General features: G+C 44.7%; 1 protein-coding gene across 3 annotated transcripts in view; it reads left to right on the forward strand.

The window, feature by feature from the left end:
• DMD (dystrophin) overlaps nucleotides 1-18156 on the forward strand; it is a 2615032-nt gene that overhangs the window by 2108160 nt on the left and 488716 nt on the right. For 2 of the 3 annotated variants that reach the window (XM_030202363.1, XM_030202359.1), the window contains one exon: nucleotides 6127-6281. In XM_030202363.1, the coding sequence (XP_030058223.1) occupies nucleotides 6127-6281 (155 nt within the window). Of the gene's footprint in view, nucleotides 1-5822; nucleotides 5906-6126; nucleotides 6282-18156 lie in introns of those variants that run through there. The other variant, XM_030202360.1, reaches the window with a different exon arrangement.

An 18156-nucleotide genomic window follows, 5' to 3' on the forward strand; every position in this document is an offset into this window, starting at 1 on the left:
GCAGGGGTGACTGGGGATCACTCCTGCCCTAGTTAGACCACTAGGGTTTCTAGAGTAGGCTTGGAGAGGGCCTGCAGGTAGTGGGAGGGCGGCACTCTTGGTTGGGTTGGAAGGGGCCAATTTTCTGTCGAGGGCTGGGGGGCCCACAGTGTTGAAAGGGCTGAGGACTGGGGGGCTGACTTTCTACTGGGGGAGCTGGGGGGGTGTGGTGGCCCACTTGTGGGTGGGAAGGCCACGCCTCCTCTGTTTCGGCTTCAGTTTCAGCTAAAACTGTGTGGCAAATTTCGGATGCGGATTCAGCTTTGGCCAAAATTGAAAATCCCAGTTTCGGTTGCCCTCTAAAAGTGGATTCCTCTAACAGCCACGCTGCAAAGGCCAGTCCCAGGCAGGTTTAGATCTTTTCCATTAAATTGAACACCTACCCTTAAAATCCTCCTGGATTACAGTGTAAATGTCACAGATCTGTCAAATAGGAGCAGAAGCACGAGGAAGTTTAGGATTTAGCTTTTCTGAACTCAGTAAATGTTAAGAAATGCAAGCGGTGTGCCATGAATTTAGCCATTGTTAACGACGTGCATGAGCAGGATTCAGGATTCCTTTCTGTGCATCCTTCCCTTCGTTTACTTGGCTACTACTTAGACAGAAATCCCCAGTCTCATTTTCATAGTCATTTTTTAATTAAGGCCTTTAATTACCTAGACTTAAGCACTAATAACTTAGCTAGTGTCTCCTAATTAAAGAAAATTGAAAATGTACCTTAAGCAGCACGCTGAATGCACGCCCTTAATTCTCTGAGGCTTCTAATGAAGTCCGCACATTCACCAGATGACACAGATAGAACACGGAGAAATCTGTGCAAAATGTCCTAATGCAATGAGGGTAATGAAGCACTTTTATTCCAGAGGAGCAGGGAGAGAAATGAGGCCTGAAAGTAAAAACAAAAGAAAGAAATGAACTGTACACCGTTAATTTGTCAAATCTACAAAGTGAAGACATAAATCAGTGGAGTTCCCTAGTCGCCTGGTAGGTTGGCTGGGAAACCCTTCACTCCATTGGCTGCTACTTACAGTATTTATTTTTATTTATTTTAGTTACATTTGTACCCTGCGCTTTCCCACTCATGGCAGGCTCAATGCGGCTTACATGGGGCAATGGAGGGTTAAGTGACTTGCCCAGAGTCCCACTAGCAACATTCCATGTAGAAGTCGGCCCTTGCAGATCACCAATGTGGCCGCGCAGGCTTCTGCTTCTGTGAGTCTGACGTCCTGCACGTACGTGCAGGACGTCAGACTCACAGAAACAGAAGCCTGCGCAGCCTTCTACATGGAATGTTGCTAGTGGAATAGCAACATTCCATGTAGAATCTCCAATAGTAGCAACATTCCATGTAGAATCTCCAATAGTATCTATTTTATTTTTGTTACATTTGTACCCTGCGCTTTCCCACTCATGGCAGGCTCAATGCAGCTTACATGGGGAAATGGAGGGTTAAGTGACTTGCCCAGAGTCCCACTAGCAACATTCCATGTAGAAGTCGGCCCTTGCAGATCACCAATGTGGCCGCGCAGGCTTCTGCTTCTGTGCAGGACGTCAATGCGGCTTACATGGGGCAATGGAGGGTTAAGTGACTTGCCCAGAGTCCCACTAGCAACATTCCATGTAGAAGTCGGCCCTTGCAGATCACCAATGTGGCCGCGCAGGCTTCTGCTTCTGTGAGTCTGACGTCCTGCACGTACGTGCAGGACGTCAGACTCACAGAAACAGAAGCCTGCGCAGCCTTCTACATGGAATGTTGCTAGTGGAATAGCAACATTCCATGTAGAATCTCCAATAGCAGCAACATTCCATGTAGAATCTCCAACAGTAGCAACATTCCATGTAGAATCTCCAATAGTATCTATTTTATTTTTGTTACATTTGTACCCTGCGCTTTCCCACTCATGGCAGGCTCAATGCAGCTTACATGGGGAAATGGAGGGTTAAGTGACTTGCCCAGATTCCCACTAGCAACATTCCATGTAGAAGTCGGCCCTTGCAGATCACCAATGTGGCCGCGCAGGCTTCTGCTTCTGTGAGTCTGACGTCCTGCACGTACGTGCAGGACGTCAGACTCACAGAAACAGAAGCCTGCGCAGCCTTCTACATGGAATGTTGCTAGTGGAATAGCAACATTCCATGTAGAATCTCCAATAGTAGCAACATTCCATGTAGAATCTCCAATAGTATCTATTTTATTTTTGTTACATTTGTACCCTGCGCTTTCCCACTCATGGCAGGCTCAATGCGGCTTACATGGGGCAGTGGAGGGTTAAGTGACTTGCCCAGAGTCCCACTAGCAACATTCCATGTAGAAGTCGGCCCTTGCAGATCACCAATGTGGCCGCGCAGGCTTCTGCTTCTGTGAGTCTGACGTCCTGCACGTACGTGCAGGACGTCAGACTCACAGAAACAGAAGCCTGTGCAGCCTTCTACATGGAATGTTGCTACTGGAATAGCAACATTCCATGTAGAATCTCCAATAGTATCTATTTTATTTTTGTTACATTTGTACTCCGCGCTTTCCCACTCATGGCAGGCTCAATGCGGCTTACATGGGGCAATGGAGGGTTAAGTGACTTGCCCAGAGTCACAAGGAGCTGCCTGTGCTGGGAATTGAACTCAGTTCCCCAGGACCAAAGTCCACCACCCTAACCACTAGGCCACTCCTCCACTCTTTGAGAGTTGTATTTGGAGAAACAAGAAGTTAGACAGGACTCTATATGCGACAAAGACACCCCCTCCTCCCCACACCTTTTACTAATATATATTGGTCAAGTAGCAGAAGAGAGAGTCCAAAAGTACACAAGGTCAAGAGAACAGGGTCTTCAAGGCTGGAGCAATGGTACAATCTTTAAGAAAGATGACCCGACACGGGCCGTGTTTCGGCGCAGCGTGCGCCTGCCTCAGGGGTCAAGACTAATGTTCTTTTTGGTGAACAAATATATCAAACCATCTCTTGGTGAACTGAAGAAACGTATAAATCTTTCAGCAGCAGACCGTACCAAACACTTCCAAGACTTACAGCTGATTCTAAAGAACCGCCAAAGAAAAATAAATTAGTGAAATCGTGAAAGTGGAGGGTGTAAAGAAGATAAAGTTATCCGGTGGTGTACAAAGGGCGGGGCAGTGGTGTAAATCCCGGTGATAGACTCAGATCCCCTGAATTCTAGAATACTGCGTCTATCTTTAATGGATACCCCTGGTCTACCCATGTCCCTCCCTTGGCCACGTCCCTTTTCAGTTGCACGCTGAAAAAATTGCGTGCACGTCTGTATAGAATAGGACGATGTGCGCTTACGTTCAAATTTTGAGCACCATGTAGAGATTCTGGGGGGGTTATGTACTTACTCCTTCATTCTATAACAGAGCATAAGCACTACCAGAGCCCACAGTACTGTAACCCGGGTCTCGCCACGACTAGCTTGAGTTTGAAAACCCGACGTGGGTCACAGGGATAATCCACCCTCTCTCTGGTCATGGTGTCACAGTGGATCACACACACACACCACACTCAAGTCCCAATTCACCTGCCGTCAAGCTTGGGAGTGGGTCAATGGTCCGGAATAGAGATCTAAGAAATGTGGTACTCCCTTCTCAGTCTGGGAGCAAGCGTTCTCCTCTCACGCAAAAAAGGGAAATGGGACTTGATATACTGCCTTTCTGTGGTTTTTGCAACTACATTCAAAGTGGTTTACATGGTATATTCAGGTACTTATTTTGTACCAGGGGCAATAGAGGGTTAAGTGACTTGCCCAGAGTCACAAGGAGCTGCAGTGGGAATTGAACCCAGTTCCCCAGAATCAGAGTCCGCTGCACTAACCACTAGGCTACTCCTCCACTAGCAACATTTCATGTAGAAGCCTGCCCTGCCCTTGCAGATCAGCAATGCGGCTGTGCAGGCTTCTGTTTCTGTGAGTCTGACGTCCTGCACATACATGCAGGACGTCAGACTCACAGAAACACAAGCCTTCGCGGCTGCGTTGCTGATCTGCAAGGGCGGGCGCAGTTCTACATGGAATGTTGCTAGTGGAATTGCAACATTCCATGTAGAATCTCAAATAGTAGCAACATTCCATGTAGAAACAGGGAAAGGGAACTGGGACTTGACATACCGCCTTTCTGAGGTTTTTGCAACTACATTCAAAGCGGTTTACATATATTCAGGTACTTATTTTGTACCAGGGGCAATGGAGGGTTAAGTGACTTGCCCAGAGTCACAAGGCGCTGTAGTGGGAATCGAACCCAGTTCCCCAGGATCAAAGTCCACTGCACTAACCACTAGGCTACTCCTCCACTAGCAACATTCCATGTAGAAGCCTTCCCTTGCAGATCAGCAATGCGGCCACACAGGCTTCTGTTTCTGTGAGTCTGACGTCCTGCACAGAGCTTACAATCTATTAAGGACAGACAAACAGGACAAACAAGGGAAAAGGACAAAGAGTAGCAAGATTTCAGAATCCCAGAGTAGCAAGATTCCATTCAGAATCCCAAAGAGTAGCAAGATTCCATTCAGAATCCCAATGTGTAGCAAGATTTTACTACTTATCATTTCTTTAGCACTACTAGACGTACGCAGCGCTGTACACTTGAACATGAAGAGACAGCCCCTGTTCCACAGAGCTTACAATCTAATTAACTGAGGTTAATGGAGACTGCAGGCCAGAGGAGGCCTAAGTGTTGGTTGGTGGGGTTCACCTAGGGTGCTGGCTCCCCTTGCACCGGCTCTGACACTCTTGAGTTTCTTAATCCACCTAAACTTCAAGAACTGCTCACTGGGGTGTCTCTGATGACCTCCCTACTTCTCTCCACCTATAACTCATGGCCCTTAATAGGGAGCCTGTGTATATCCTTCCATAAGCTTTAATTTTCTATTTGAAAATCACAGAATACCTCTATTAATAAATCCGTATCTGTAAGCATGGCCTATGGAAGGGGAGGGTAACCTTTATACAGAGAGGGCTGGAGGAATGACGGTGCTGTCCCTGGTGGGCTGCAACATTATGTAATGTCAGAACCGAAAACGCACAGTTCCATAGACCTTCTGTGATAAATAAAGAAAAATGTAACTAAAACCAGTGGAAACCAACTGCTAGAGTGACTATTCTGAAAATATATTTGTGAAATATAATATTTTTTAAATACCAAAACTCTGTGTATGCTTCCCTTGGTCTCGTGGGTCGCACGTAATTCATTGGCAGGCCAGCAGGTTTGCCCACCCCTTCCCTGTCAGTTTAGCTATTGGCAGATTATTGTCTGTAAATTTGACATGTTGCACCTAAATTATTGGCTGTCTCTGATCACCTCTGAGTCAGCTAAGCCATTGAGTGAGATTGTGGTGACTTTCTTTTTGTGTGAAGGTGACGGCCTTCAGGTGTATGATGTTGATGGAGGGGCGATAGGGCTTCCTGAATGTTTCGTCTTGCTGTGGATGGAAGATGTCATACAGTGCGAGCAAGGCTTTGGCTACTGAATGATGACCGTACTGTAGCAATATGAAATTTATTGGTAAAATGATGGTTTAGTGTCCTTTGAATATTCTGTTTACCTCTGTGACCAATGTATCAAACGTTGGTGTCCTCAGTTTCACACATTATTGAATGTAGATTTCATGTTGTTCCAGTAGATGGTGCCAATCACCATTAATTAAAATGTTCTAATTTTTATAGTATTCTGGCTACTCATCAATTTATAAAACTCAATTTGGTATTATACACTAGTGTTGCTTTGAGTAACACATTTCTCCGAATGAAAGAGAGCAGCAGCTGGAATTGGGCTCCACAGCTGTACGTCTGTTGGCTCTCTCCATTGAAGATCCCCGGGCCTGGCTTTTACCGCTTCAAGCTGTTGCTTCCTTTTCCTCTCCGAGGTACAGTGTAAGCTCTTTGAGTCTGTTATCCCCCAGTTTCTCCATACAGTGATTGCAACAGGCTCCAGATCTGAAGGTGGTGGGTCATGGCTTTTTGCAAAGGCCTAGCTGTCCTCTCTGTCTGTTCAGACAATCAGCAGCACTTTGCAGAAGCTTTTCGCTTGTAATGGATGCACATTGAGGATTGTGTACCTTAAAGGCATTTTTCTTTCACCTTCCAGCAATTTGCTAAAGAGCTGCGTCAGTGGCAAATCAACGTGGATGTGGCGAACGACCTGGCACTCAAGCTCCTGCGAGATTACTCGGCCGATGACACTCGTAAAGTGGAATTGATGACGGACAACATCAATGCATCGTGGGCAAAGATTAATAAGAGGTACTCTGTAATCTCTAATCCCAATTCTTTTGCCATCACTGAATGCTTTTATGTGTCTTAAAAATATCAGAATATGGACAGAATGAAATATCTTTGTAGCTCATTGGTTATTGAAGCAGCGTCTGGCCATCTTCCCTTACCCTGAGTATGTTGTGGAAAGATTGTTGTATGATACAAATCGAACAAGCTTTGGTTCCTAGTATTGAAAATGATTCCTCTCTAAAGGCTACAGTGAATACACTTTTTGAAGACCTCAGAGATCCATTCAAAGGGGTCATGACAGAACTTCCAGACACTGCAACTTCTAGGTCTCAAAAACTCCACTTTTTATACTGTGTCAACTTGGGTTCGTGCACTATTAAATCTCTTATCTTGACAAACATTAGTGGTCCATTATGCGCCATGGAAACTTCGGCACTTACCTTTTCTGCCCAACGGGGCCACCGTTTCATCTCCATAAAAGCTTCCTCAGGGGCTCCGTGTTGCTTCCAGCTGTCCTGAGCTGCACCATGCTTGTATTGCTTCCACTCAAGTCCTGTGCATTTTGGCTTAGAAGTAGGGTGAAAACAGAGGGTGGTGCAGCTGGAACCAGCACAGAGCCCCTGAGGAAGCTTTTACGGAGGTGAAACAGTGGCCCCGTCGGGCATAAATAAAAGATAAGTGCTGAACAAAAAATAGTTCTAGCATGACTCCTTTGAGTGGGTCTCTGAGGTCTCTTTGTCCTTCAAAAAAATATACACAAGTCTATTCATTGTAGCCTTGAGAGAGGAATCATTTCCAATACAGCTTGTTGGATTTGTATTATTTACCTTCAGGGCTTTTTGTGAAGGGGTACTTGGGGGTACTGAGTACCGGCACCTTTTCCATTGTCTGCTAAAATTGACCCATGGACCCCAAGTTTTAATGAAAGAGCTCAGGCTCTACACACCAATTCTGCCTTGCCATAGGTTCTGCGACTGGTTGCAGGGGGCCTGGCTATTGTGGGGAGGGTCCCTCAGTGATTACTCCCACCCCTGAAGGGTGGCCTAGCATTTGAGTACCGGCACCTTTTTCACTAGAAAAAGTGCACTGTTTACCTTACTATTTGGACCAGATTGGCTGCTTGGTTTGGGACTGTTGTTTTGAAAGATTGTTGTATCACAAGATATTATGTTATGCCAGTGAACAGTAAGGAAGACATTAACCCTACAGCCCAAGCCTTTCCCCTTTATGTTCGCTGTCAATGGTATTTTGTCAGACGCATGTTCTTACACCGCTGAGTTGGTTTCGTGGTAGTAGGCACCAGCCATTGTTGACTACACTTGTAACTGGAAGGAAAGTTGGTTTCTGGAAGGAGATCAGAGCACTCCTCAGGGGCGTAGCTAGGGGTGGGCCTGAGTGGGCCCAGGCCTGCCCAAACTTAGCTGAGGCCCGCCCAGTTTGTCCTGCGGCCCAGCCACTTTCCCTCCAGGCCCGCCCATCCACGATCCAACTTCCTTCATTCCGGAGCGAAGCTGCCTAAATGGCAGCGCTCACCTCCTCGTAGCCGTGGCGCCCTCAGCTGATCTACGCGGTGGCGTTCTCAGCAGCCTCGTTCTCACTCCACCAGATCATCAGGCTAAAAAAGTAGTTCCACGTGCACGCAAGCAGTCAACGTTACAGGGAGGAGGGTTGAGGAGGTGAGGAGCATTGAGCTAGCTAGTGCGAGGAGGCGAGCCTGGAAAGTTCGTCGTTCGAGCCCAGGAGCTCAGACAAGCACTGCAGGTAATAAAAGTTTAAGTACTTTTTTTTACATCATTTTTAACATTGTGTAATTTGTAGTATCCCAAAGTAGAGGAGTGTGGTAGCCGTGTTAGTCCACTCTTAAGGTTATCAATAGAAATCAAACAAAATAAAACATGGAAAAGAAAATAAGATGATACCTTTTTTATTGGACATAACTTAATATATTTCTTGATTAGCTTTCGAAGGTTGCCCTTCTTCGTCAGATCGGAAATAAGCAAATGTGCTAGCTGACAGTGTATATAAGTGAAAACATTCAAGCATTACTATGACAGTCTGACAGGATGGGAGGATGGGGGTGGGTCGGAGGTATGCATGTATCCCAAGAAACACTACTCATGCCTCTCTCTCTCTCTTCTCTGTATATATATATATGTGTGTATAGTGCTAGCTCTAGGCCCCAGCCAAAATGTCAGGTCTGGCTACCTGGCACGTCTATCTTTTTGGGCGTCCTCCACCCCTCGGCACTGATAGTACTCAATTCAAATGGAAGGGATATTTGGAAATTCCATAAGGCTTGGGACGAAAGTCTAAAAACCGGGAGTGGACAGCTGTCTCCCATCATGAAACTCACATGAAATATCACAGGTAGTGACTTTTCAGGTTTGGAGATCTGCCATGTACTGAAGAGGCTGTGGATATTCAAGGCACCCAGCTCCTTTCTTCAGACACTGCTAGTGTGGACACCTCTTTCTTCAATCAGTTTATTTACATATACAAATTTTAGAAATTATGAAAGATCCCAATGATGTAGTGAAAAAACCATTTCCACAGGACAAACACTTCTGTACCTGCAGAAACAGTTTTTTTTTATTATTGCTCACCCTATACACAGATAAAAGTATGCCCACGTGCCACTGACATGTGGACTTTTACTCTGGTATTTTAGGAGGAGTTCAAAGGGCAGGGTTAGATCGGGGGAGAAAACTACAGGTGTGATTTGGGATTATAAAAACTATGCATGGAGTTTTGCCTTGGAGAAGTGCCCAGGTGAGAAGAAATAAGTACATAAGTATTGCCACACTGGGACAGACCAAAGGTCCATCAAGTTTGTTTCCAACAGTGGCCAATCCAGGTCTCAAGTACCTGGCAAGATCATAAAACAGTACAATATATTTTATTTTTTTTTTTTGTTACATTTGTACCCTGCGCTTTCCCACTCATGGCAGGCTCAATGTGGCTTACATGGGGCAATGGAGGGTTAAGTGACTTGCCCAGAGTCACAAGGAACTACCTGTGCCTGAAGTGGGAATCAAACTCAGTTCCCCTGGGACCAAAGTCCACCACCCTAACCACTAGGCCACTCCTCCACTCCAGCAGTGGATTTTCCCCAAGTCCATTTTAATAATGGTCTATGGACTTTTCCTTTAGGAAGCTTTTTTAAACCCTGCTAAGCTAACTGCTTTTACCACATTCTCTAGCAACGAATTCCAGAGTTTAATTACACATTGAGTGAAGAAAAATTTTCTCCAATTTGTTTTAAATTTACTACGTTGTAGCTTTATCGCGGTAGTACATTTTTGTGGTATATGCATACAGTTGCTTTGATTTTGGTGGCAGTCCCAGGAGGTCTTTACAGATGCTGGCAGTTTGATTATCTGCTCCAAAGTAACTGATAAAATCAGCAATGTATTTCAGCCCATATCCTTGTAGTGACATACAATCCAGAGCTGGAAAAACTGAGGAAAATCATAAGAGATCTACAACCTATACTCCAGGAGGATGAATTACTGAAAGAGATATTCCCATCCCCACCAGTACTGGCCTTCCGACAGCCACCCAATTTAAAACACAAGCTAATCAGAAGTAAACTTCCATCACAGCCTGAAAAGGAACAGAAGGGCACACTTCCCTGTAATTTATTCAGTTGCAAACTATGCCAAAATATTTCACAGGACCCCAAAGTCATCCACAAAGGAAAGATATTCAACATAAAGGGATCTTTCACTTGCTCATCTTCCAATGTGGTATATATCATTCAGTGTAAAAAATGTAACGAAGGATGCTATATTGGAGAAACAGGCCAGATGCTTAAGACAAGATTCAATTTACATAGACATCACATGAACAATACAGCCAGTAGAGCCCCCACCCCGGTGGGACAGCACTTCACAGAACCAGGACACTGTATCAGTGATTTCACAGTGAGAATCCTGAAAGGTAACTTTAAAACCATACAAGAACGTAAGACCTTTGAAGTCAGAATGATTGAATATTTTAACACCCAACAGAAAGGACTTAACAAGGATCTGGGGTTCCTAGCCCATTATAAACCATAAAACTGTATGTCTCTGTTGATCACCCTCCCCTCACCTACCCACACCCATCCTGTTAGAATATCAATGATATGCTTTGATGCCCCCATGCATACCTCCGACCCACCCCATCCTCCCACCCTGTCAGACTGTCATAGTAATGCTTGAATGTTTTCACTTATATACACTGTCAGCTAGCACATTTGCTTATTTCCGATCTGACGAAGAAGGGCAACCTTCAAAAGCTAATCAAGAAATGTATTAAGTTATGTCCAATAAAAAAGGTATCATCTTATTTTCTTTTCCATGTTTTATTTTGTTTGATTTCTATAGATTCTACATGGAATGTTGCTATTCCACTAGAAGTCGGCCCTTGCAGATCACCAATGTGGCCGCGCAGGCTTCTGCTTCTGTGAGTCTGACGTCCTGCACATTCGTGCAGGACGTCAGACTCACAGAAACAGAAGCCTGCGCAGCCTTCTACATGGAATGTTGCTAGTGGAATAGCAACATTCCATGTAGAATCTCCAATAGTAGCAACATTCCATGTAGAATGTCCAATGGTATCTATTTTACTGTCATAGTAATGCTTGAATGTTTTCACTTATATACACTGTCAGCTAGCACATTTGCTTATTTCCGATCTGACGAAGAAGGGCAACCTTCGAAAGCTAATCAAGAAATGTATTAAGTTATGTCCAATAAAAAAGGTGTCATCTTATTTTCTTTTCCATGTTTTATTTTGTTTGATTTCTATAGATTCTACATGGAATGTTGCTATTCCACTAGAAGTCGGCCCTTGCAGATCACCAATGTGGCCGCGCAGGCTTCTGCTTCTGTGAGTCTGACGTCCTGCACATACGTGCAGGACGTCAGACTCACAGAAACAGAAGCCTGCGCAGCCTTCTACATGGAATGTTGCTAGTGGAATAGCAACATTCCATGTAGAATCTCCAATAGTAGCAACATTCCATGTAGAATGTCCAATGGTATCTATTTTACTGTCATAGTAATGCTTGAATGTTTTCACTTATATACACTGTCAGCTAGCACATTTGCTTATTTCCAATCTGAGGAAGAAGGGCAACCTTCGAAAGCTAATCAAGAAATGTATTAAGTTATGTCCAATAAAAAAGGTGTCATCTTATTTTCTTTTCCATGTTTTATTTTGTTTGATTTCTATTGATAGCCCATATCCTCAAATGCCCATTTCCTGGAATCATTTTACTAATAACCAGCCCTGAAAATCTCTCGGAAAGTCGTATTTCAAAACCTTTTAAGAGCACTCATGTAATTATTAAAATGTCAGGGTAGCCTGTTTTTTGAAAGGCTGTTACTATTTCCTAATGCCACTTAGCAACATGAAACCACAGACAAAAAATGTTTGACAGAAAACACCATGCATGTGTGAAATAAAAATGCAATGCAGCGTATGCCTGACACGTAAAAGGTCAACTCTGGTAACAGAAAAAGGGATGCGATTTCCCCTGCAAGAGAAAAAGACATGGTTTTTGTCCCTTGCACCCAGCAGTACACACAGGTAGGGCTGCCTTTTGCCTCAGTGACATGACACATCTCTCTCAGATGACTCCAATTAAAACTAATGGCGCACAGCGGCAGATTATATACAGTCTGCTGTGAAAGCCATGAAATCAGAAACCTGGAAAATGAATTTGAATATGCTTATGTGTCGAAGAAATAAAGCATTGTGAAGGAGGCAGGATGGGCCTGGGTTTCATCCACTTATCTGGACCGATGAGGAGAGTTTGGACTCTGTCCCACATCCAGACTTCATTTGCTGCATACAGACCCATACGTACGATTACGTGTAACTGTTTATGGTGTCACGTGAATTCTACTGTTTAGACTTGCTCTCCTTGTACAAATCATATCCCGGAATTATTTTGAGAAAGTTGAGTGTTAGGGAGAGCAAGAAACAAATCAGACAGGACATGGGAAAAGCCAGGACGTGACCGAATTAGACTGATACCAGCCGTACAGATCTGAGGTCAGATCCAATGATGTGAAAACATGGATGTTGCTTTGAAAGAGCCCGAGGGCAGACTGACAGCTGTTAGAGACAAAAAAGCATATGTGTGAGACAAGTTTCAGTGTTGCAGCCAGAGCCAGCTCCAGAAGGGAGAACTGCTACTACTTATCATTTCTAAAGCGCTACTAGACGTACGCAGCGCTGTACAATTGAACTTGAAGAGACAGTCCCTGCTCGGCAGAGCTTACAATCTAACCAGGACAGACAAACAGGACAAATAAGGGATAAGGAGAAAGAGTAGCAAGATTCCCGGATCCCAAAGAGTTGTAAGATTCCGGAATCCCAAAGAGTAGCAAGATTCCGTATAGAATCCCGAAGAGAAGCAAGATTCTGGAATCCCAAAGACTACCACTACTACTTATCATTTCTATAACGCTACTAGACATACACAGCGCTGTACACTTGAACATGAAGAGACAGTCCCTGCTCGACAGAGCTTACAATCTAATCAGGACAGACAAACAGGACAAACAAGGGATAAGGACAAAGAGTAGCAAGATTCCAGAATCCCAAAGAGTTGTAAGATTCTGGAATCCCAAAGACAACTACTACTACTACTGCTTATCATTTCTATAGCGCTACTAGACATACGTAGCGCTGTACACTTGAACATGAAGAGACAGTCCCTGCTCGACAGAGCAGTCTCTGGCACCCTAGAAGCAGAGCAGAGAAGCTGATTGGTGTCTCTTGAAAGGGTCTATTCTAGCCAGGCCAACCCCAGGGCTCAAGGGAGATAGAGAGGCAAAAATTGCTCCCTGTCCATTGTCGTCCCTTTGGTGGTTGCAGCACAGTGGTCAGGACGTGTTGCCCAGGGCCACAATTCCAGCTCCGGACACTCCTGTTACTAATGAATCACGGCAGCTTTTAAAGAGTTTTCAATGAGTCTATGATGAAGCGGAAACTACCAGAGTGAATACGATGATATGCAGTAGTAAAGCTCTGTCATCATACCCAACAAGTCTATAACTAACGTCACCTCTCAGAGGCCCATCCCCAGCTGCACGATTAGTGAAAAACTTTTATTTAATCGGCAGAATCGGCCTCTGATCATCACAGACGTTCTGTATTACAAACCCGCTGCCAGTCCCCTCATAGAGAATTCAAGAGACAGTCGTCTGTGTTCAGTGAAGGTTAATATTCAGAAAGAGCTTTCAGCAGCAGCAGGCCTCACTCACTTCATCATCCTTCCGAATTGCTTTACTCTCCTTCTTCCTCCTGTCTCCTGGCCTGACACTTCTGTGAGCAAGTGCAAAGTGATGCATGTGGGAAAGAGGAACCCGAACTATAGCTACGTCATGCACGGTTCCACGTTAGGAGTCACGGACCAAGAAAGGGATCTAGGTGTAGTCGATGATATGTTGAAACCTTCTGCTCAGTGTGCTGCTGCGGCTAAGAAAGCAAATAGAATGTTAGGTATTATTAGGAAAGGAATGGAAAACAAAAATGAGGATGTTATAATGCCTTTGTATTGCTCCATGGTGCGACCGCACCTCAAATATTGTGTTCAATTCTGGTCGCCGTATCTAAAAAAAGATATAGTGGAATTAGAAAAGGTGCAGAGAAGGGCGACGAAAATGATAAAGGGGATGGGACGACTTCCCTATGAGGAAAGGCTAAAGCGGCTAGGGCTCTTCAGCTTGGAGAAAAGGCGGCTGAGGGGAGATATGATAGAGGTCTATAAAATAATGAGTGGAGTTGAACAGGTAGATGTGAAGCGTCTGTTCACGCTTTCCAAAAATACTAGGACTAGGGGGCATGCGATGAAGCTACAATGTAGTAAATTTAAAATGAATCGGAGAAAAGTTTTCTTCACTCAACGTGTAATTAAACTCTGGAATTCGTTGCCAGAGAATGTGGTAAAGGCGGTTAGCTTAGCGGAGTTTTAAAAAGGTTTGGACCGCTTCCTAAAGGAAAAGTCCATAGACCGTTATTGAATGGACTTGGGGAAAATCCACTATTTCTGGGATAAGCAGTATAAAATGTTTTGTATATTTTTGGGAGCTTGCCGGGTATTTGTGACCTGGTTTGGCCACTGTTGGAAACAGGATGCTGGGCTCGATGGACCTTTGGTCTTTCCTAGTATGGCAATACTAATGTACTTATGTGTGAGTGTAGCTTACACAGAGCACAGGACAGGGTGCTACTCTTTTGTGATTTCTCGTCCTTTCGGCTCCGATTTTGCCATGCTAGAGTGTGCTTAGACTAAAACTTTAATAGATGCTGTAAATAATACTGCATACCTCTTTAAAAATTGCAGCCCAGGAAAATATCTGGGGGCGGGGGATGGGGGACTGTCACTGCCCAGCAGTTTTGCAGCCTCTTCTGAGCTGTAAATGCCTTGCATTCCAGGGGAATTGTTTTGACAGCCTGCTTGGGATCCATGCGGGATCTCTACAGAATGAGACTTTCTTATCGTATCCAGTAAAAATATTGCACTAAGTTGAATGCGTTGATGCTGAAAATCAGATAGGTGGAACAGAAAGTCATTATACGAAGTTGCTCTGAAGTTTATCAATTACCCCTCATCCTAAATAATAAAATGAAAAAGACAGTGGAAAAAAAATGCTGAAAGAAAGTTCAGAGTATTAACATCAAATGTGGATATTATAGATGTGTCAATACAATGAGATGTTATTTTGATTGACTATGTAGTTGTATTTCTTGATCTTATTATTTATGTGAATTTTTTGAGATATGAGGGTTATAAGAGCTCTTACAATAAACAATTAAAATAAAGCAAGCCCAGGGTAAATATGTCTTCTTCAATCCTGATCAATTAAGAATCTTTGTAGAATCTAAGAAACTGGTGACAATTTAGACGTCAAGGATTGAGATTATGAATTAGGGTCTGGTCTGTTTGTGCAAAGCTATATATGCTTACGAATATTGTTGGTGGTTTATCTCCTGAATATTTGTTAACCCCTCCCCCATTTTTGTGGTCTAAAGAAGACTATTAATCTTTTTCTTTTGATTATTGTTTTATTTCACTATTTGCTGTTTAAGTACAGAAATATATGTCTGTTTTGCTTTAAGTATCTACTTTGTATACTAATGGAAAAAGTTTTGCAAAATAAAAAAAAATAAAAAAAAGCAAGCCCAGAGGGCCAGCGGAAGCCCCTGGAGAGCTCTGGGGCGGACCCCATCATCATTCTGGGTTTTTTTCTCTTCTCTTTGCCCGTCCACAACCCCCCGCCAGCTGAAGCTTTTCTCCAGCTTTCCTCTCATTACGTTGCCTGACCTGCTCTTCCCTCTCATCGCATTCATGTTCGGTTTTAGTGAAACTGAGCATGTGCGACACTTTGTGTATGCTCAATTTCATTAAAATCTATTTTGGGGGGGCCCAGGTCCCCATGGCCCCCCATAGCTAATGACTAATGAGTTTGCTGCCACCTGGTTGAGAATATACATAACCACAAGAGGAAGACAACAGTGATCTCCGCATCATGAAAGGAAGACCTACATTAGACTCTGAGGGGCATTTTCGATATGACGTCTATCAGGCTTATTTTCGAAAGAGAAGGACGCCCATCTTTCGACACAAATCGGAAGATGGGCGTCCTTCTCACAGGGTCGCCCAAATCGGCATATTCAAAAGCCGATTTTGGGCGTCCCCATTTGCTTTCCGTCGCTGCGACGACCAAAGTTCACGGGGGCATGTCGGAGGCGTAGCGAAGGTGGGGCTTGGGCGTGCCTAACACATGGGTGTCCTTGACCCATAATGGAAAAAAAAGGGCGTCCCTGATGAGGACTTGGACGACTTTACCTGGTGCCCGAAATGACCAGATGACCACCAGAGAGAATCGGGGATCGCCTCCTCTTACTCCCCCAGTGGTCACTAACCCCCTCCCACACTCAACAAAACTCTTTAAAACTCTTTTGTGCCAGCCTCTAAGCCAGCCTCAAATGTCATACTCAGGTCCATCACAGCAGTATGCAGGTACCTGGAGCAGTTTTAGTGGGTGCAGTGCACTTCAGGCAGGCGGACCCGGGCCCATCCCCCCCCTACCTGTTACACTTGTGCTGGTAAATGTGAGCCCTTCAAAACCCACCACAAACCCACTGTACCCACATCTAGGTGCCCCCTTCACCCGTAAGGGCTGTGGTAGTGGGATTTGGAGGGGGTTGGGGGGCTCAGCACACAAGGTAAGGGAGCTATGTTCCTGGGAGCAATTTCTGAAGTCCACTGCAGTGCCCTCTAGGGTGCCCGGTTGGTGTCCTGGCATGTGAGGGGGACCAGTGCGCTACGAATACTGGCTCCTCCCACGACCAAAGGGCTTGGATTTTGTCATTTCTGAGATGGGCATCCTCGGTTTCCATTATCGCCGAAAATCAGAAACGACCAAGTCTAAGGACGACCATCTCTAGGGACAACCTAAATGTCAAGATTTGGGCGTCCCCGACCGTATTATCGAAACGAAAGATGGATGTCTCTCTTGTTTCGATAATACGGGTTTCCCCGCCCCTCCACCGGGACGTTTTGCGAGGACGTCCTCAGCAAAACTTGGGCGTCCCCTTCAATTAAGCCCCTCCACGTTTTGCAAAAATGTCTAAAATCTGAATACGAAAAAAGGTCATTTTCAAAAACTAAAAACAGCTATCTTCCCCCCAAACCCCCACCCCCCCCCCCCAAAAAAAAATAGTGTTTTGAACAAGGTTTTGTGACTCGAACGTTTTATTGTTTGGTCCATTTTCTGAAAAAAAAATGTCCATGTGCAAAACGCGCAAAATCAAGTCACTGGTAAATAGGAGGCTCCACCATTTTTAGTAGACTGGTCTCCCAGACATCCCAGGGAAGCAGTAGGGCACCCTAAGGGGCACTGCAGTGGACCTTCTAAAATGCTCCCAGGTACACATCCCACTATTGCTCCCTTATCTTGTCTCTTGGCCCCCCCCCAAACCCACTACCCCCAACTGTATCCCACTACCATAGCCCATATGGGTAAAGGGGGCACCAAAATGTGGGTACAATGGGTTTCTGGTGAGTTTTGGAGGGCTCACAGTTTCCTCCACAAGTGTAACAGGTAGTGGGAGGTATGGGCCTGGGTCCACCTGTCTACAGTACACTGCACCTACCACTAGACTACTCCAGGGACCTGCATACTGTTCTAATGGACCTGAGTATAACATCTGAGGCTGGCAATTAATGTTTGAAATCACATTATTGGGGGGAGGGAGGGGGTTAGTGATCACTGGGGGAATAAGGGGAGGTCATCCCTCATTCCCTCCAGTGGTCATCTGGTCATTTAGGGCACATTTTTGTGCCTCGTTCGTTATAAAAACAGGTCTAGCTCAAAACGTCTGAGTATTAGTCCTGGACGGTTTTATTTTGGTCCGTTATGCACAGATCCCACCCTTAACACACCCCCTTGTAATTTGAACATACTTACTACTACTACTATTTAGCATTTCTATAGCGCTACAAGGCGTACGCAGCGCTGCACAAACATAGAAGAAAGACAGTCCCTGCTCAAAGAGCTATGTAATAAAAGTGAGCCAAGTATAGGACAATCAAGCCATTGTGACATCACTGATGAGGTTGGCTCTTATTGGTGGCCTGAGGCATTATGACATCACAATATTAGCTCTGGTTACAAGAGACTACTACTACTACTATTTAGCATTTCTATAGCGCTACAAGGCGTACGCAGCGCTGCACAAACATAGAAGAAAGACAGTCCCTGCTCAAAGAGCTATGTAATAAAAGTGAGCCAAGTATAGGACAATCAAGCCATTGTGACATCACTGATGAGGTTGGCTCTTATTGGTGGCCTGAGGCATTATGACATCACAATATTAGCTCTGGTTACAA

This window comes from Microcaecilia unicolor, chromosome 4 (genome assembly GCF_901765095.1).
Source record: "Microcaecilia unicolor chromosome 4, aMicUni1.1, whole genome shotgun sequence".
Lineage (NCBI taxonomy): Eukaryota > Metazoa > Chordata > Amphibia > Gymnophiona > Siphonopidae > Microcaecilia > Microcaecilia unicolor.